Source organism: Mastigoproctus giganteus, chromosome 4 (assembly GCF_048544385.1).
Source record: "Mastigoproctus giganteus isolate SK-2022 chromosome 4, ASM4854438v1, whole genome shotgun sequence".
Classification (NCBI taxonomy): Eukaryota; Metazoa; Arthropoda; class Arachnida; order Uropygi; family Thelyphonidae; genus Mastigoproctus; species Mastigoproctus giganteus.
Window position 1 is genome coordinate 77,072,991 of NC_143578.1, and position 21,969 is coordinate 77,094,959.

Here is a 21,969-nt window from a genome sequence, read left to right on the forward strand (position 1 = left end):
CTCTTTGTATTTGAATGAAACCACACGGGCTCACATCTGGTGAGTATGGGCTTGGCACACCCAGGGTCCTAAGCTGGATATCATCATTCTTCTCTTCTCTTCTTGGTGATTCCCTTCTACTTCTCTCTCTCTCTCTCTCTCTCAGGGTAACTGAGAAATTTTCTTTTGGATGGTGCAGCAAAAGCCTCAGGCTTCCTTGCACCATATGGCTAATGATAATAATAATGTCACATCATTATGCAATGATGTGGGGTCCCTCAATGATTAGTACTGGGATCATTGTGTCATTTAAGAAAGGATAGAGGGCATGATATCAAAATTTGCTGATGTCAAGGTTGGGAAAGTGATTAAATGTTCATCACCAAGCAGCACTTCTTCAAGACAACTTAAATAGGCTTCAGGGATGATTAGAAAAGTGGCAGTTATATTTTAATGCAGAGAAATGCAACTTTTTAGATTTGGGAAATAATTCCAAAATAACTTATACAGGAGAAATTGAATTAAAAACAGATGAGAAGGGTAGGTGGTGGGGGGGGGGAGATAGAGTTTGGAATTATGATCTAGGCAGACACGAGGTTATTCATGCAGTGTAGTGATGCCCATCTACAGTACCTTAATTGAAAATATGTATGAAATTAAGTAAAGCCAACTAAGTATAAAATCTTTTGCTTGAACTGATCAGTTTCATCTCTGGTTGAATTAATTATAACCCCTCACCAGGTGAAGTACTACAATCGGGCCCTTTGAAATAAACAAAATTGCTTTTTAGTCCACCTATAGTCCTTGAATTGGAAATGGATCCTTCCATCTAAGTATAAAATCTCTTGCTGGGATTACCCACCTGCAGCAAATCTAGGAATTGAATGGAGGGGTGTCTTGAACACACTGCAGTTGAGTGAGCCGTGATCTACAAAATAAGACTGGTCTCCTAATCTTATTTTGTGGAATGGTATGCTGGTTGTTACAAAATCATTTAAGAATGATCTGTATTCATTGGAAAGAAAAAGTTTTGAAAAAAATTATGGACTACAAGCTCAAAGACACATTCAACATTGATGAAACAGGTCTATTGTTTTTAATGTTTGCTGAACAAGACACTTAATTTAAAGGTGATAAATGTGTAGGAGGTAAAAATAGTAACGAGAAAATTACAGTCTTGGTTGGTGTAAATATGAGCTGGTAATGAAAAACTGAAGCTTTCGGTAATAGGCAAAAGTAAACAAGATGTTTCAAAGCAGTAAAGTTGTTAAAGTTGGACTACAACTACAACAAATCTTGGATGGCAAGTGAAATTTTGGAACGGTGGATTTTAAGTTGCGATAGAAAGACGACGAAAGAAAACAAAAAAATCGCATTGATTATTGAAAACTGCCCTGCCCACCTTCGCTCGGTAATTTTGAAACTTACAAGTGTGCAGCTTGTTTTCTTCCCTCCGAATATCTCATCTAATCTGCAGCCAATGGACCAAGGCATTAGCAAGAATTTGATAATATGCTACCAAAGGTGCATCTTAAAAAAATTATACTGAGAATAGAAACCAACCAACCAATAGATTCTGTTATAGATTTGCATATCAGAGTTAGAGAAAGTGTGGAATCAAGATGTGATGGAAACAATAACTAAGAATTGTTTTGCAAAAGCAGGTTTTGCTAAAACCCCAATTAACAGCGATGAACTACTACAAGACATTGAACAGTTTTGGGAACCTTGGGAAGTTAGCAAAAGTGAGAACATCAACAATGAGTTGAATGAAAATAAGGACAACAAAGGCAATGAGGGCAATATTAAACCTTCAAAACATGAAATGTTGGCAGCATTTGAAACTTTGCATTCAACATTCAGAAATAATGATTTTGAAAAAATAATTTTGAATTTCTGATTTTTTCTTTGTTGGAAAGGTCACCTGTAAATATAATTTGGTCCTTAAAGCTGTCGCAGACATTCTCTCAAGTATGCCAAGCTGTGTTTGCTACCTGGGAATCAAATATCAGTTCCATCAGCATTTTAGACTCCCAGGTAGCAAGCACAGCTTGGCATATGTGAGAGAACTTCTGCAACAGCCTCAAGGACCAAATTATATTTTCAGTAGAGGATCATTGCTGAAATTAGGTCCACTCCAGTCAACTGGACCTAATTTCGGCAAAGTCTGGTTGGTCTGTGACAGCCAAATCCTCTGCTTGCATCTTCACGATGGTGGAACCCTCATGTGCAAGTACTGAAATATGGCACCTAACACACTGGAGGTGACTACCCAGTGTGAGGACCAATGTAAGCAGGGGGTCAAGGTGTGGCACTCACACCACATGGAGGAATAACACCCCTCTGTGTTACCAGGCAATACTAGGTGGCAGATGACTCTCATCAACCGGTGCAATACCAGAACTTTGCTTCTTGGAGGCTTGAAGTGGTGGACCCCATGTTTAGTCTGCAGAGCAAAATTTTGGCAACCCCCCATACCCATCTCTTCCATTATGCAGTAAGATTGATGTCTTTTGAACTTATGATGGATATCATGGGGAGATCCAATCTTCCTTACATTTCGAGAGTACAGCTATAAAACAGTGTTCGCAGGCCGACCGCTAGATAGCCCACCAGACTGAACCTATTGGAAACTCTAGGAGGCTTCCAGACCAGCTAGTGTATAACTGCACTACCTCTACTCACCAGATAGTGGCTGGAGAGAGCATCTGAGTAGTGTGTAAGCGGGGAGGCATTGTGGACTGTTAGTCCACACGTCTTCATCACCTTTTCTTACTTCTCAATACACCTGGAATTATGAAACTGATAGAACAAACATCTGCGAAAAGATCTAAAACTTCCTTGTTCATATGACTAATATACGCAGTCTCTGCTCTAATCTCAATGATGTCCATTTCTACTTACGATCATCTGTCAAACTCCATGTACTTTTTCTGATGGAATCCCAGTTATTGGTTGATTCAACCACTGCTCATTTCAGTTGTCTGAATTATTTGCTGTATGATTTCTTTCACTTCAAAGGTGATACTTGTACATTTCCATTCTGATATTTGCTATCAGACACTTAGTAATTTGGAATCTCCTATTTTCAATCTTCTCTGGCTTAAAATCTCTTAACCACATTCTGTCAAATTCAACTGTTGCCTCTATTATTCTCCCAACTCCACTAATCACTTGGAACTCTTTCACTTGCTTTCTTTAAAACTTGACTTTCTCCAGTCCAACTTTTCTAACAGTGAAATCACCAAGGAATTTTTCTTGGTGATTTTAATGTTTTCAACTCCGCCAGCTTCTGTTTAGTAGTCACAATGACCCAGCTGGTCAGATGCTGAGGCTTCTGCAATTACTACTCACCTCATGCAAATTGTTCATTTACCTACCAAAATACCAGACAATCCTAACTATGCAGCCAACATGCTTGATCTTTTTCTCACAAACAACCTGGTTGAAGTGAGCAGTCCCCTAGGCACATCAGATCGAAACTTGGTGATGATCTCTTCTCCAATGGAACCTTTCTCTCATGGCCATTCCCAACTTCATGTTGTTTGGCATTACAATGCAAAATGTGATAATCCGCGAGATTTCTTTACTTTGGTCAGATTAGTGTTTCAAAACTTCTGATGTCAACATATTCTCAGATCATGTCAGTGAAATTATTCTTGTAGAGATGGACTCCTTTATTCTACACTACACCTTAAAATCTTTTCCTTTATCTAAACCTTTGCTTCCAATAAATGTACTAAGGCTATTCAAGATAAGAATGTTATATATAATAATTGGCTTGTTTCCAAATTTCTAGGTTCATTTTCTGCCTACCAAACCTCATAACAACTGTAAAGCAGCTATTAATCAGTCCAAACTAGATTTAGAACAGGCTATGAGTAGAAACCTGCTTCTTGTCCAAATGGTAGCTGAGTATTCTAGTCTCTTGCAAAAGCTATTGGTTGCAACTTTTGCCCCTCTCTGTTCCCACCTCTGTCAAAACAAAATGGTTCTACTGCCACTTTAACCAAAGAGAGAGCTGACTTGCTAGCATCCTATATTTCTTCCAACTCGTGTATTGATCATTTCGGTAAACCTCCTTCCACCATTCCCACTACACTATTCAATGCCTCTTGTGGTCTTCTGTGAAAAGGATGTCAGAAAGATTTTTATCATTCTTGATACCAAGAAAGTTCCACTTAATGATGGTAGGAAAGGAAAGGAAAAAACTGACTCGGTTAAATAATACAAAGGTCTTTGAGATAACAGAAGAGGAGAAAAAGCAGTATGTACTGGAACTTAAGAACAAGTTTGAGCTTCTGCAGACTGCTCAGGACCAAGATATTGACGAGGAATATTATAGGGAAAAAAGAAATCCAAAGAAGAAAAAATTAGTTCAGAAACTTGTTATGATAAATCAAAAGCGACAAATGGAGAGCAAGATAAACACTGACAATTGAGTATACTGAGTTAAGCAAAGCCATTAGAAAGAGACACAGAGAGGAAATAAGAAGATTTAACACAAGAAAAGTAGAACAAGAATTAAAGGAAAACAAAAGACTTAAATCAGCAGCCATGAGCAGTAATACAGAAAGACAAATGATACTGAAACTGAAGAATAGCGATGGTGTACTTATAAATAGCAGAGAAGGCATAATTCAAATAGCAGAAGACTACTATAGATAATTATACAAGGAGCGAGGGAATGATGCCAGCAGTGGGGAAGATGGATCGCAAATTAGCAACACAAACGACATACCCGATATTCTTGCTGATGAGGTAGAACATGCATTGAAGAAAATGAAGAATCAGAAAGTCCCAGGGGAAGATGAAGTTACTGCAGAGTTGTTAAAACTGGGAGGAAGAGACATAACACAAAAACTGGCAAAGCTCTTCACAAAGTGCATTAGAAAAGGTGTGATGCCTAAGCAGTGGAATAATGCAGTCATAGTTTTGCTGCATAAGAAAGGAGGTAAATCAGAAATTGGAAATTATAGACCAATTAACTTATTATCCCACATCTACAAGTTGTTCACAAAGGTCATTACTAACAGATTAGAAAAAATAATTTATGAGAATCAACTGAAAGAGCAAGCTGGCTTTAGGACAGGATTCTCAACTATGGATCACCTTCATGTAATATCACAGCTAATGGAGAAAGCAAATGAATATAAAACACCATTATGCTTGGCATTTATGGATTATGAAAAGGCGTTTGACTCCATACAGCATAAGGCAATGTTTCGGGCACTGGAAAGACAAGGCATAGATACCCCATATATTATGATTTTGAAGAAAATATATGAGAATGCTACCTCCTTTATTAGACTAGACAAAGACAGTAGGAAACTTAAAATCGAGAAAGGAGTTCGACAAGGAGAAAATATCTCCGAAGTTGTTTACTGCTGCCCTTGAGGAAGCTTTCAGAAGATTAGACTGGTCGCAGAAAGGAGTCAATGTGAATGGAGAGTACCTAAACCATTTACGATTTGCAAATGACATTGTGGTCATAAGCCATGATCCCAAAGAATTAGAGGAAAATCTTAATCAGTTATGCACAGTTAGTAAGGATTTTGGACTAAAGGTGAATATGGCTAAAACAAAAGTAATGGTGAACAAGTATGCCATATAGAAAGGGACATAATGATTGAAGGACAGTAATTGAAAAGGTGGAGTCATATACTTATCTGGGACAAGTTATTAGCTGTAATAAGGATAAATGGCTGGAAGTCAAGAGAAGAATAAATTTTGGATGGATAGCATTCAGGAAATATAGTCACATACTGAAGAGCAATATCCCAGTTTGTCTGAAACATAAAATAATGAACCAATGTATACTCCCCAACATGACTTATGGAAGTGAAACTTGGGCACTCACCAAAAGAATGGAAGAGAAGCTGAGAACTACACAGCAAAGAATGGAACGAATTATATTGGGAATCAGACTGTTAGATAAGAAGAGAAACACATGGATTAGGGCAGGACACATAGCTTGAAGACATGATGACAGATGGACTAAGAAAATAACAGAATGGTACCCAAGAGGAGCTAGAAGAAAACCTGGAAGACAACAGCGGAGATGGATAGATGAAATTCATGAGTTTGTGGGTAGTAAATGGATGGCCATTGCACAAAACAGAAGGAACTGGAAAGTGGCTGGAGAGGCCTTCATCCTGCAGTGGATTGAAAATGGCTGATGATAATGAATGATGGTATTTCTCCACTTGTTCTCAAAACCTGTGCTCCTGAACTTACTCCTGTTCTGTGTCACCTTTTTTTTCATTTTCTTATTCCAAAGGTGTTTTATCTTATGCTTGGAAATTTGCTCATATCCAGCCAATTCCCAAAAAGGGTGACAAATCACTCCCATCCAATTATCATCCAACTGCACTTACTTCTACTCTTTTTAAAGTAACGGAGAAATCAATTAACCACCAACTCTTAAACTATCTAGAAATCTTCCATCTCATCAACAATCACCAGTATGGATTTCATCAGTGTTGATTCACTGGTGATATTCTGGCTTATGTTACACATCTATGGAAAGATTCATCAGAAAAGTTTGGTGAAACTTAAATAGTTGCTCTTGACATTTCAAAAGCTTTTGATTGTGTTTGGCATAAAGTCCTTCTAAATAAGCGTCCATCTTATGGTTCCCAACTTTCTTTTGCAATTGGATATCCAGTTTTCTCTCTGACTCCTCACTGCGGGTGATGGTAGATGGCTCTCTGTTTGTTTGTTTGTTTGGGGGTTTATTAAGTGCATTGGCATCTGTGGCCATAGTGCGTCAGATGGCTCTGTCTTCTAACTTCTCCACTAATGCAAGGTTTTTTCTTCCACTCTTTTCCTCTTGTATTAATGACCTTCTTCTATTGACTGGAAATCCTATCTATATTTTTGCTGATGATAGCACATTGCATTCCACCTTCCAGTTTAAGAAACCTTGCCCTGCACAAACAGCTTCAACTTCCCAAATATCTGCTACCAATTCCTTAAATGCTGATCATCAGTGAGGCAATGATAATTTAGTTGACTTCAATCCTTCTAAAACTCAGTCCTGTCTCATATCTTGCAAAAAAGATTCTTCTGCTCCTATTTTAAACTTCGATGACACTCTGGTTTCTAGGCAAGATCATATATCTCCGTTGCGGATTATCCTAACTTCTAATCTTTCTTGGCATAAGCACATCAAAAATATTGCTTTCTCTGCATCTAAAAAAACCGTGTTTTCTCTTTCACTCTCGGCATTACTTTTCTTCCAAATAGCTGCTTACTCTGTACAAATCACAAATCTGCCCTACCATGGAACTATTGTTCCCACATCTGGGGAAACAACAGTCGATGTACACCAAATACCTCTCGTGTTTGGTGTTCCCCCAAAATCTGTCCCAGGCATCTAGATTTCATTCAAAAGAGGTAAGTTATGTTAATTAATGACTCATCTCTAACAGTCTCTACACTGTATCTCACAGATGTTGTTTCTGCTACATGCCTTTTCTATAGATACTTCCATGGGCACTGTTCTTCTGACTTGGCTTCTATAATTCCCGATCTTTCTTTCAAAGCAGTATGAACACACAGAACCAACTTATCTTCTTCCTCATTTATTCATTCAATTTCTGTTTTCTGGAACAATCTTCCTTCATACGTATTTCCTGAAAATTAAACTCTACAGAAGTTCATGTCTAATATCAATGAATATCTTATTTCATTTTCTCAACCTTCAACCCATGCCTGCGCACTATAGGTTCTAAGTACCTCTCGTGTTTGCGGTTTTTATATAAAAAAAAAAAAAAGAAAAAAGAAAAGAAAAAAAAAAAGACTAATTTCCTAATGATTCCACGAACGTTTGGAAACAGTGCAATGATAAGTAAAAAAGGCGGCATTCGTTCTGCTGTGAACCAAGACCATAGCTTTTTTTTTTCTTTTCTTTCCTATGCAGGCAAAAAAAAATAAAAAACGGCACTTTTTACAATAAGTTTTAGCTACTTAATAATTTCCAAATAAATACTTTTCTTTTTATTCTACATTTATCTAAACAGACCTGCATATTTATGAAATAAAAATAATAAATTATATATATAATTTATTATAATAACACCTAATGTTTGAAAACACTGATTATCCAAAATATTCCAAGGTCTTAACAATTTCAAATCAATGATCTACTGTAAATATACCAAAATTACCTGGCAAACAAACTCCAACATTTCTCGTTTTGGAAGTTCCAACTTGGCTCTTTGTCCTATTGCAAATTCAAAAACTGGTGGCTCAGTGCCTTTTACTAAGTTATATTCTAAATATAACTGTCTTACAAACTCCTGTGTGATCAATTTCTTGACATCTCCAAAGACAGGATGGTGTTTGTCCCTTTAAGTATATTGTGATAATCTTAGACTTCTTTTGATAATTTTATGGAAAAATATATTTAAAGATAAAAAATGTAAAGGTAAAAAAATTATCTGAAAATTCAATTCAGCCATTGCTAAAAACAAACTCTCAACATCCTAAAGCTTCTCTCAAGGAAGAATTATACATTATGATATACAAACAAGACAATATTTGAAACTTACTACCTATGCTGTATTTTATTAAAAGGTATTACTGGAATAGAATATCACAGGACAGAAAAGATGTAATCAAGCAATATTTATTAGGAAATTTTATACACTTTACTTTACACGTATTCAAATCTCAACATAGACATCTGCATTATCGTTCTTGTTTGTTGTTATTTGGTTTTTAGGAGCATTAGCAACTAAGGCCATATTGCTCTGGGAATATGCGGTGGTCATTCCCTGACCTTTCCGCATCCTCCGTATTTGGTGGTGATGGGCTCGAACCCCGGTCTAATCAAGAAGTGTGTGCTATGCACTGCTGCTCCCTCCCACCTGGCTATGGAGGCGCCCGTCTGCATTATCAATGTTTCTTGATCACATTGTTGCAATTTTCAGTAAGTGTGAAAGAATATCCACAAGAATACTTCCCTGATAATTATATTAAGTTTATTCATAATTATTCTCTAGCTTAGTCCCATAACAAAAAATCTATTGGTTTCTTGCAGGATACTCCGTTGGCCCACACTTTCTGATCCATTTATTAGGAAAATGTCAAGTCAGTTTTTCACAGTAGTAGTCAAGTGTGGTAGAGCACTATCCTACATAAAGATCATTTCCTTTGTGTTAGGCAATGCATAATTTCAGAAAAAAAAAAAAAAAATGACAAATTATGAAGCTGAGCATATCATTTATCAAATCTTGCTTAAATATATGGACAAAAAATTCTGCCACACATGATCTCACATTAGCTGTCACTTAAGGCTGGATTTGGCACTTCTCCACTGTTTTCTGCAGATTTCATAGGCATTATTGCAGTCTGCAGTAATGGCTTTGTCTGTCAATAACACCTCCAATGTGAAAAACTGCTTCACCTGACTAAATAACATTCTTTACATTCTTTGATCACAATCTTCTGGATAAAGTTACATATTATGGTTTCCACTTTAGTTCTGTTTTCCAATTTTTATTTACAGAGAGAGTCAGCCCAATTTCATGCATGCTTGCTCTAATAGACCTTTTAAAACTTCGTAATAAAGCATTTAGTGTCACTTTAATGCCATCTGGCATAGAAGTGGATGATTTTCTATTGTACTTTCTATCAGACACAGATGTTGGTAACCATTAATTGCTTTAGGTTTCAGTGCTACATTCTTTTCTTGTTTGGTTTGCTACCATCTTGAAACAGTTGCTACCATCCGTCATAATTTTCTAGCTCAAAATTTTCTGTCGCTGATAATCAATTACCCACCAATTATTTACCTTAAGCAAAACAAAAACAATACTGTAGTGCAAGATAATTAAATAGTATCAAATTCTTTAACAAACATAATTTTAATAAATATTCTGTGATTTTGCACTCTTGCGTATTTTAAAAAGATTAATTGACTTCTCAATCACAATCTTCTCAATATATACAGGGTTGTTAAAATTAAAGTTTCCCTATGTAGAGGGCGCTGGAGCAAGTTCTAAGGCTTGTACTGATGAGAAATTTAGATAACCTGTACAATAAAGAATGCGCTCGCCATTTATTGGAAAAAAAAAATTAGTCACAAATTTTGTCACAGTATGGCATGTAACTATCTTAGTTACGATTATGCAAATAATGTAAGTTATTTGCATAATCGTAAGTTATTGCCACAGCACCACTACTCAGCTCTACTGTACTGTATAAAAGCAAAACAGTCTCTTCAAAATCATACAGTAGATGTTTGCCTGCACTACAGCAATAATGCCAACAATGTTACAGGGAAAGGTGCTATTAATGAAGTTGTACTATCAGAACAGCAACAATGCAAATGTATCCCCAATTCACAAAGGGGGATCGAAGGGTGACACGAGTAATTACAGACCAGTTAGTTTAACTTCTGTTCCGGGTAAAATAATGGAGTCACTGGTTAAAGATGCATTGCAGGATCATCTAGACAAGACTGCAGCAATAATTCAGACATAGCATGGGTTTGTTAAGGGAAAGTCTTGTCTGACAAATTTGATAGGATATTATGATGTGGTTACAAAGGAACTGGATGCAAAAAATAATTTTGATATCATATATTTGGATTTCGGGAAAGCTTTTGACACTGTTGCGCATGGAAGACTATTCTACAAATTGGAGCAGAATGGTATTAAGGGTAAGTTGCTACAATAGATAAAAGGATGGTTAAGTGGGAGAAAACAGAGGGTGGTAATCAATGGGTGCTGCTCTTCATGGACTAATGTTATTAGTGGAGTCCCACAGGGTTCGGTGTTAGTTCCACTGTTGTCTTGTATATTTATCAATGATATTGATGAAGGTATATCAGGCTTAATGTTGAAGTTTGCAGATGATACAAAGGTTGGCAGGGTTGTTAATGACAGTAATGGCAGTGTGCCACTGCAACAGGATCTAGATAATTTGGGCAGATGGGCTAAGAAGTGGCAACTGAAGTTTAACCTTGACAAATGCAAAGAACTGCATATGGGTAGAAGTAACCCCAGAGAAACGTAACACCTGTGTGGTACTACACTTAAGGTGTTAGAAAATGAAAAAGACGTGGGAGTAATTGTGCAGTCAGATATGAAGTTTTCTGAGCAATGCAGACAGGCTGCCAGGGCAGGTCATGGGGTTTTGTCAATGTTATATAGGAATTTTGCTAGCAGGGAGAAGGAGGTGATTGTCCCTCTGTATAACGCAATGGTCAGGCCACGCCTTGAGTACTGCGTACAGGTCTGGAGGCCTAATTTTAGGAAGGATGTAGATTTACTTGAACGTGTACAGAGAAGGGCAACAAGATTGGTGAGGGGAATGAAGGGATCCTCTTACCAAGAGAGGCTTAAGTTCTGCAAATTGCAGTGGCTGGAGACTAGGCACCTGCGCGGTGATCTGATTGAGGTGTATAAGGCTTTGAATGGGTTGAGCATGGTCAATTCTGATGGGATCCTTCCACTTGTTCAGATTACGAACTTAAGGGGGCATAAATTCAAATTAAGAAAGGACAGATGTAGAATAGATGTGGGGAAATTTGCCTTTAGCCAGCATTTGGAGGACAGGCATTTGGAGGGAATGGTGTGATTTTTTTTTTTTTTTTGGCTGATGCTGCATACGCTCATACACTTGCTTTCTTGCATCACATGCCACTACTATACTACTACTACTAATGCAGCTGCGGCTATCAGAGAATTCCAGCATCAGAGGCGCATAAGGTGTGGACCTATGACTGTTTTTGTTGTCCGCAAAATGATTGCGAAATTTGAAGCAACAGGACATCTTGGTGTTCAACCAGGTAGAGGTCAAAAACGAGTGAACTCCTCTCGTGTTGAAGATGTGGCTATGGCTGTTGTGGATTTATCAAGTCAATCTCCATGTGGTAGCAGAAGTGTGCCAGCTGTTTCTCGCGAAGTGGACATGCCGTATTCCACTGTAAGGCTAGTAATTCATCAGGTGTTGCGGTACTGGTGATGCAGATATTCGTTTCACATACACACTCCAGTTTCTGGTGCGAATGACAGTGGATATCACTTGGCCATGGAACATTCTTTGGAGTGATGAGGCCCACATCTGCTTAAATGGACACGCACAACTGTCGCATTTGGGCAGTAGAAAACCTTCGAGCTATCCAAGAGGTCCCGTTGCATTGTCCAAAAGTGACAGTGTGGTGGGGATTTATGGCCACATTCATGATTGGGCCATATTTTTTTGAACAGGTAACACTGACTGGACAATGCATTAGTTCCGTCACTGGACAGCGATATTATGAAATGTTGGCAAATTTCGCAATAGCAGAGCTGCAACAACATGGGTGCCTTCAGGATACAATATTCATGCAATATGGTGTGCCACCCCACATCTACCATTGTGTCGAAAGATTGCTAAGGCAACACTTTACAGACAAAACTTTATATATCAGGCGTTGTTTCCAGACATCTTGGCCACCCCGATCACTGGACCTCACCTCACGTGACTTCTGTTTGTGGGTTTTTTGAAGAACCAGGTGTATCGGGAAGGATGTCAAACTCTGGCAGATCTGAAGGACAGCATTAGACGTCATGTGCTGGCTATTCCAGTTGACATGTTACATTCTGCTGTAGAAAATGCTGTTCTTCGAATGGAAACTGTTGTTGACCAAAATGGAAGACACATTGAACAATTGTAGTGCTGGTCAAGTGATTTATATTGCCACAGCGCCATATAGTGACAAATTTTTTCCCCCAATAAATGGCGAGCACATTCTTTATTGTATCTGTTGTCCAAATTTCTCTTCAGTACGAGCCTTAGAACTCGCTCCAGAGCCCTTTAAATAGGGATACTTTAATTTTAACAACCCTGTATATATATAATATTGATAAAAATAAGATGCAATGAAATTTCTGAAAGTGTTAGCAAACAAGAAAAGGTATTAAAAAAATTAAAAATATTAAACTGGGTTATGGATCCGGGGTACTACTAGTAATAGCAGAAAAAAACCGCAACCATAATAAAATATAGACACATATATTATTATCAGTGTATTAGGTGGTGGTGCTGAACTGTCCGGTGTAATCACTATGGAAAAATTGAGAACACATGCATGGTAAAAACAGAATACCTGAAATAAAATAAAATAAAATTAAAGTTTAGCATAAAAGTAAATGATAGTACCTAAAGCCGTGGGTCCTAAGACTTTAACTACTTTGTCAATAGGGTCGGCAGCGAAAATCGAAGGAGCCACTGCAATAAGCCAGGTCTCTGTTTCTGTTATGATGTACATGTTTAAAAGAATGCATATGTATACATCACAGCTGACCAGACAGAGACCAAAAGAAGGATTAAAATTAAAGAATATATAAAAAATAACAAAAATAAATAAAGTAAAGCTAAAATAATGCTGATAGAATCCTGTAAAAAGAAAACATTAATGAAATCCAAAAGAAGGCAAAATAAGAAAACTTACTGTGTGCATGGAGAGGAAAACGTCGAATAAGTTGAGTGCCATCGGAGACAAAAGAAGAAAACAAAGTTCACTGTATGGTGTATTTATGTCAGTTGAAGTAACCCAGAGTAGGGAGGAAAGAGTATGAAGTCGTCAAAGCGAACTGTACCTGTGTTACAGGGAAGTAAGCTATTAAACAAATGAGTCAAAGTGCCAGCACAGGGAGAAACAAAAACTAGCAAAGTAGTGTGGAAAAGACACTAAACTTTGTTTAAGAAGAAAAAAGTAGTGATAGTAGAGGAATAGCATCTCAATATTGCTTTTAGCCTAATCGTGCCTAATTTCAGCCTAATTTCAGCCTAATCGTGCACGACAAAGAAGTTGTAGTAAATATGGGCAGCTTTGTGTGTTAAGTAATTGGAAGAGAGAGAAATTCTGAGAGATATTTCTGATTTTATTATGATTTTTGTCACTTCACTTTATTTGATACTTTTTTATGAACTGCCAACTTAGAAATGACATACTACATGAGCAGAGTAGGATAAATTTGACCCGGTGGGCTTATGCTCTGTATAGCCCTTCGACATATTCTCCCAACTTGCAACATCCACCTTTAACACACCACACACAGCAAACTAGCATCAAATGCTCTTAACCTGAATTGTATTGAGGTCACCACCTCCAATTCATATCGTCCCCACTCTATTCTAAAATTCAACATATGCTCTAACAAGCTCTGCCTTACATGCCCATACATGCATCTGCAACATGTTTCTAGCAATACTGAAGAACCAATATTCTGCAAATGCAGTGGTGTGGTTTATCTTTTAACCTTTTGAACCTGTAATATGAAATACGTAGAACAAACTGGAAATAAGCTCCACTTCAGACTTAACCTACATAGATCTGACATCAAGATGTACAATAACTGTAACATCCATAACTCTGAACAAGAAGTAGAGTACAATCACTTCCAGATGCGCTGCTTTACCAACATTTATATTTCTACCCTAGCTCAAGTACCTGAGCCTATTCCCCGAAATCAACAGGAAGAATTATTCATGCTAAAACTAAAAACTCTCTATCCATATGGGCTTAACAACAAGTTCAATCATAAAGTCTTGGGGGTAGAAAAAATTTTCTCAGCATGGTCTGTGCTCATTAATAGGAGAGACTGTTTGTACAGGGATGGAACACACTTAAACAGAAGGGGTGCAAGAATATTTGCCGATGGTACTAAAGCAGTGTTAGGCAAGTCGGAAGACTGCTGGCCTGGGGGGGGGGGAAGAGAGAAGAATACACAGACTTACATTAGCTTTACATTAGCTGTAGGAAAGGATGAAGTTTATCATTGAACTGCTTCCACTGGAACATGCAGCAGCCTGGAAAGCAAGGTGTTGGGGATTTCAAAACCTGATTGAGGTTCTAATGGAACAAGCAAATACATGCGCTATGTTAGGATAAAATAGTTGCACGAGGAGGGAGGGGATTATGCTCTTCGTCAAGAAGCACCTGAAATCAAAGGCAATACATCCAATATATGGTACTAGCCAGTGAAATGTTGAGTCAGTTTGGTATGATGTAAGCACTGGGAAAACAAAACTGAGAGCACAAGCATGTTATAGGCTTAATGACTAGGGTGATTAAAACAAACAACTGCACAGACAAAGTGGACCAGTAAATCAGAATGTGTAATAAAAAGACATTAACTTTCAGATATTGACTGGACTACGTGGGTTGGTTACTCAAACACTAACAACAGTTTTGTGGATTTAGTGGATGACTGTTTTCTTCACCAGAATGTTAGAAAGGCAACATGAGAAAGCAACCTTTTGCTGATTACAAGCAATGACACTTCGTGTATTAAGAATCTTCTGAGATTCTTAACACAAGAAACACATGAGATTCTATGATCCCTGCTACCCACTAGGTGGGACCAACTAACGAAGTTACCAGCAGCAAATTCTAAATGGGAGGGATACAATCACAGAAGCTACTAGGCTTTTTATACCAAATAAGAGATATTATTCAAGGCTAAGATCTAAATGGATATCAGATCAACTGATGAAAGTAACCCAAGTGCTCATATATGATGAGTATGGGCTTGGCACACCCAGGGTCCTGGAAGAATGATGATATCCAGATTTTTCTGGATATCATCATTCTTCTCTTTCTTGTCGATTCCTTTCTACTTCTGCCTCTTGCTTGCTTGTTTGCTCTCTCTCTCTCACCCTCTCTCTCAGGGTAACTCGGGAATTTTTTTCGCTGGGGCAGCATAAGCCTTAGGCTTACTTGCACCATATGGCTAATAATAATAATAACTTGTGGCAAAGAAGAAAAATGTATGGGATACATATAAACTAGTCTGCAATCAAGTCACAAAAGAGGTTAGGCAAGCTAAGGCAGATCATAAGGAGTCTTCAGCAAAGAATGCAAAGAAAAGCACCAAAGACTTATTTATTTATGTTATTCGCTATAAGAAAGGGGATGAATCCCATTGGTCCATTAGATAGGAATGGTTTAATTGTTGATGATCCTGTTCAGGTTTCTGACAAACTGAACAGATATTTTTCATCTACATTCATATGAGGAATTTTTTAGGGATGGTGTTGCCAGAAGTGTCAAATTCTAAGAAGAAGCTGAATGATATTATTAGCATGTGGTGCAAGGAAGCCTGAGGCTTATGCTGCACCAGCCAAAAAAAAAAAAAAAAAAAAAAATTCTGAATTATCCTGAGAGAGAGAGAGAGAGAGAGAGAGAGAGAGAGAGAGAGAGAGAGAGAAAATCAGAAGTAGAATGGAATCACCAAGAAAGAGAAGAATGATGATATCCAGCTCAGGACCCTGGGTGTGCCAAGCCCATACTCACCAGATGTAAGCCTCTGAGGTAATATTGTGATAACTGAAAGGAAAGTGGAGGAGAAATTGTTGAAGCCAAATGTAAAAAAGAGCAACTGAGGTGGATGGAATCTATCTAATTAAATAAAGATGATAACAAAAAAGGTAAACAAAAATGCAGCCATGATTATAACAGCATTCTTGGATTCAGGGGAGCTCCCTGTATACACTGAAGATGTGAATGTTTCCCCAATTTTAAATGGGAATCATAGGGTGATATCAAAGGGTGATATTAGTTTAAATTCTGTTGCAGGGAAAATAAAAGGAGTCACAGGTTAAAGAAGTAATGCAGGATTACTACAAAATAATGTAGTAGTAGTTGTTGTTATTTGGTTTTTAGGAGCATTAGCAACTAAGGCTATATTGCTCTGGAATATGCGGTGGTCATTCCCTGACCTTTTTGCATCCTCCGTATTTGGTGGTGATGGGCTCGAACCCCGGTCTAATCAAGAAGCGTGTGCTATGCACTGCTGCTCCTTCCCACCTGGCTACGGAGGCGCCTAATGTAGTAGTACTTCTGTCAGAGCATGGATTTGTTAAGGGACAATCTTGCCTGACCAATCTGACTGGATAATATGCCCTAGAGGTCTGCATAGGCCTACAATTTTTATTTTTACCTGGCCTGAAGTCTAGACGGCCTTACCCACCCACATGAATTTTTATCCCAGCCTGACTGAAACTTTTTGTATTAATAAAATCGCTAGCATTAGTTTCTGAAGTTTCATAATAATAAAAAAATAAACTTTCAGATTCAAAATTCAATATTAATAATTATATAACAATAATAATTATCCAAAATAATTATCAATATTAATTATAAAAAAATGATAATGTATAAGCTTGCTTCTTTGCATCTATTAATGCTAACACTAAAAGTGCTACTTGTTAATTTCTTTACGAAATGTGGGAATGTTCTTCAAGTCCAAATTGGTATGTCATGTAGGATAAAATATCTCCAAATACAGTCAGTCCTCATATAGCACGATAGTTGTGTTCCTAGAAACCCTGCAATGCATTAGCATTAGCATTAGTAGAGGCATTTGATGCAAGAAAGCAAGCTTATGCAGCATCAGCCAAAAAAAAAAAAAAAAAAAAAACCCACTTCCACTTCACCCCTCTGTTCGTTCAAAATACCTGTCCAGCTGAGCCTTAAACTTATTTAGGCTATCAACCTCCACCACAAGGGATGGCAGTCTGTTCCACCAACCAACCACCCGCTGGCTAAAGGCAAATTTCCGCACGTCTATCCTACATCTGTCTTTCCTCAATTTGAATTTATGCCCTCTCAGGTGATTTTTCTGAGCTAGAGGAAGAATCCCATCAGCATTGAGCATGCTTAAACCATTCAAGGCTTTATACACCTCTATCAGATCACCTCGCTGGTGCCTAGTCTCCAGACACTGTAATTTGCAAAACTTAAGCCTTTCTTCGTAAGAGCACCGCTTTGTTCCATTCACTAATCTTGTTGCCCTTCTCTGTACTCGTTCCAGCAGCTCTACATCCTTCTTGAAATGAGGCCTCCAGACCTGTATACAGTACTCTAGGTGTGGCCTGACCATTGCCTTATACAATGGAATAATCACCTCCTTATCCCTGCTGGAAAAATTCCTGTATATCATTGACAATACTCCATGAGCTACTCTTGCAGCCCGTCTGCACTGTCAGAGAACTTCATATCTGCCTGCACAACCACCCCCAAGTCCCTTTCATTCTCTACCACTGTCAGTGTAGTACCACAGAGTTGATACGTTGCTCTGGGGTTGCTGTTTCCCATGTGTAGTATTTTACATTTGTCAATGTTAAACTTCATTTGCCACCTCTCAGCCCATCTGCTCAACCTTTCCAGATCCTGTTGCAGCACCATAGTGTCAGTAGTGTCTATGACAACCCTGCCAACCTTTGTATCATTTGCAAACTTAGACATTAAGCTTGATATACCATCATCAATATCATTTATAAATACAGAAAACAACAATGGACTCAACACTGAGCCCTGAGGGACTCCACTAATAACATCAGTCCACGATGAGCAGTGTGCATTGATTACCACTCTCTGTCTTCTCCTCCTCAACTACCCCTTTATCCATAGCAGCAATTTGCCTCCAATGTCACACTGCTCCAATTTGTGTAGCAGTCTTCCGTGTGCAACAGTATCAAAAGCCTTTCTAAGATCCAAGTATATAATATCAAAGTTATTCCCTGCATCCAGCTCTTTTGTGACTGCATCATAGTATCCAATCAAGTTGGTCAGGCAAGACTTCCCCTTAACAAAACCATGCTGTGTCTGAGCTATAACTGAAGTCTTGTCTAAATGATCCTGCAATGCTTCTTTAACCAGTGCCTCCATTAATTTTCCTGGAACAGAAGTTAAGCTCACAGGTCTATAATTACTTGTTTCAGTCTTTGATCCTCCTTTGTGAATTGGGGTCACATTTGCACATTTCCAGTCCATGGGTATCTTCCCTGAGTCCAAGGAAGCTCTCATAACTATGGCTAAGGGTTTGCTTACTTCCTTTGCTGCCTCCTTTAATATAACTGGATAGATCCCATCCACCCCGGGTGCCTTTCTTGTGTTTATCTTCAACAGTTTCTCCTCCACTTTACTCCCAGTTATTTCAAGATTCTGTAGCTTACTGCTAGAGTTGAATACACCTCTGGCATTCCCCTTGCTGAATAACTCCTCATGTGTGAATGTCGATGCAAAATATTCATTTAGTTTGTTAGCTACCTGAGCAGGATCATCAACAGTTGACCCATCAATATCAAGTGGACCAATCTGATTCATCCCCTTCCTTCTAGAGTTTACATAAGTAAAGAACTCTTTGCTGTTTTTCTTTGCATCCCTTGCCAAGGATTTCTCGTAATCTGCCTTCGCCTGCCTAACCTCCTTTGTAACTTGGTTGCATATCAACTTGTATCTATCATAGGCTTCTGTGTCATGTGTTAATTTGTAAGTATCCCATGCATTTTTCTTCTCTGCCATATGCCTCATTAGTTCATCTGACATCCATTTTGGCCTAAACCTTGAACAATATTTCTTAGTTGCTTCCAAGCTAAGTAGTAGATAAGTTCTTTGAATGCTTCCCATTTTGAATTTGCTGTTGGTAACATCATCAGTTGGTCCCACTGTATAGAATTTAAATACTGTCTCAGTCCATCGTAGTTGCCTTTACGGAAGCAATAACCCTTCCCTTTACCCCTAATGGTAGTTACCTCTTTGAGTAAATCCCACTTCAGCACACTGTGATCACTGCCACCTAGTGGTTCATTTATCTGCAGATTCTTAATGCATGAAGAATCACTGCTGATAATCAAATCAAGAGTATTACTCCCTCTAGTTGCCTCCCGAACATGCTGATGTAGAAAACAATCATCCAATAAATCCACAAAAGCCCTGCTAGTGTGTGAGTAACCAGCCCCCAAATTCCAGTCAATATCTGGGAAATTAAAATCTCCCATTATAAGACTCTCTGATTTACTGGCCCATTCTATTTCCCTGTATAGTTCCTTATTATACTCATCAGAGTCATTAGGCCTATAGCACACTCCTACTCTCAATTTTGATCTCCCAATGCTTATGTCACACCAAACTAACTCAACACTGCACTGTCCAGCGATGTCGACTGGCTTCACTTCCTTGGTTTTTATGTGTTTCTTAACTAATAGCATAACCCCTCCCCCCTTCCTATCCTGTCTATCCTTTCTGTAGATGTTATACTCCCCAAATTGAGTTCTGCATCCCTTATATCTGTGTGACACCACGTCTCTGATATCCCAACAATATCTGCCTTTGATGTTTTGAGCAATACCTCAAATTCATCAAATTTATTTACTAAACTCCTAGCATTGGTGTACACGCAAGTATACCTGCACCTGTTTCTATTCTTAGCTACCCTAACACAACCCATGTGTTTACTTGTACCGCAATGGCTCCCAGCAGTCTCTGAAATACCATGCATCTTGTTTTTCAGGCTTCTGCTCATTCTAATAGAAGCAGTGCAAGAATCTCTTTCACCTCTGCCAGTGGCTACTGTCAATCTATTGGTCTTTGTCTCCCCCCAAGCTAGCAGTTTTCCGACCCACCTAACACTGCCTCGATAGCATCAGCAAATATTCTTGCACCCTTTCTATTTAAGTGTATCCCATCCCTGTAGAAGCAATCTCTCCTGTTAACAAGTACAGTCCAGGCTGAAAAAAATTCTACCCCTTGAGCCTTGCACAATCTTTCCAGGGCCGAATTGATCGACAAGGCTCTCATCATATACTCCCTCCTATCGTGTCTGGGCAGAATTGCAGACACTTTCAAATTCAATATTAATAATTATATTAATGCAATATAAACAACATTCCCTATGGGAAAAATAGGGTTAGGTGCCGACCACCCAAGATTGAACACACATTTGTAACCAAAACATTACCAAACACAATAAATTATCGTAATAAAATACGTATTTTTTACGACTATTACCTAAAAGCATTAGCAATAATAAAATATTGCTAATGCTTTTGCTTCTATTGTAAGCAAACTTGTTTTTTGTTTGATTTTCTATCCAAACAGATGACAGCCATTCCATCTCTTACAATTCTTTGTGTCTTAATCTAATGGATTTTAATTACACTTTGAGTTGTTCCTGCTATGAAAGTTGTTTTTATTTTCTATACATTCTTTGTAATTCTCAGCATTGCCTCATTTAGGCCTGTGACACGTGCAATATCACATGGTCTTTCGCTTTCATTTCGCTCGAAGCGTTTCACAATTTCATATTTTTTGTCTATCGACAGAGGCAGACTGGCCATAAGCCTTACTGGGGAAACCACGGTGGACCGACCGGAGGCCAGTGTGATTTTGGCCATAAACGCTAGTATGAGGCCACTACAAGTTTTCCCGGGTAAGAATTTTTGACCCAGTCCGCCTCTGTTTATCGATATTGCTTTTCTTTTTCTCTCTAAATCTGTAGTGGCTTCACCAGTACGCTTCCTTTTCACACCTTTTAAGTATTTTACTCATTTTTAGGGAATAAAGCACAATTACAAAATGAGGAAGCACGCTTGATACACATAAAAAAAAGCTGCGAGCGTGTAGCAACTGAACAAACAACACCTTAAGGCAGAGATACACTATGAACACCTCACTAGCTCACATTTTACTAAAGCACATTTCTGGGGGTTACTACCATAAAACAATAAAAACAATTTCCGGTTGCGTTCCTGCTAGTGGAATCTGTTATAAACTGGTAGTAAACTCGATCTAATTGCATTTGCGATAATACTGATAGCTGGAATTGTGTGGGTCTTTACATTATTATGGTGAAATGTGTTTCCCTTTCACTGATATAAAAAACATAAATATATTTTCAGAATCTTCTCTTCATTCCTATCGTGTTTCGTTCAGTTGGGGTGATTCTGCGTTCGACTGCCATTTCTTGTAAACACAAAGGCGAATTGTGCATAAGCGAATTCGGTTCGTGTTATATACGATATCGTTCCCCTATTTATAAATCGTGTATGATCGAATTTGTGTAGTGTAAACATGTTATACGAGGACTGGCCGCATAGCATTCCTTTTAAATATTGTGATACCGAAATAACACAAGATTGTTTATTAAAAATAACTCTCAAGCTTAAAGGCAAGTGAGGTGCCTGAATTTGACAGCATATACTCAGTAA

General features: G+C 38.2%; 1 protein-coding gene across 3 annotated transcripts in view; it reads right to left on the minus strand.

Annotated features, from left to right (window-relative positions):
- The window catches only part of MAGE (necdin, MAGE family member), a 224,698-nt gene that overhangs the window by 13,363 nt on the left and 189,366 nt on the right, over positions 1-21,969 (minus strand). For all 3 annotated transcript variants that reach the window (XM_090371627.1, XM_090371626.1, XM_090371628.1), the window contains exon 9: positions 8,151-8,331. In XM_090371627.1, coding sequence (XP_090227753.1) covers positions 8,151-8,331 — 181 coding nt within the window. The remainder of the gene's footprint in view (positions 1-8,150; positions 8,332-21,969) is intronic.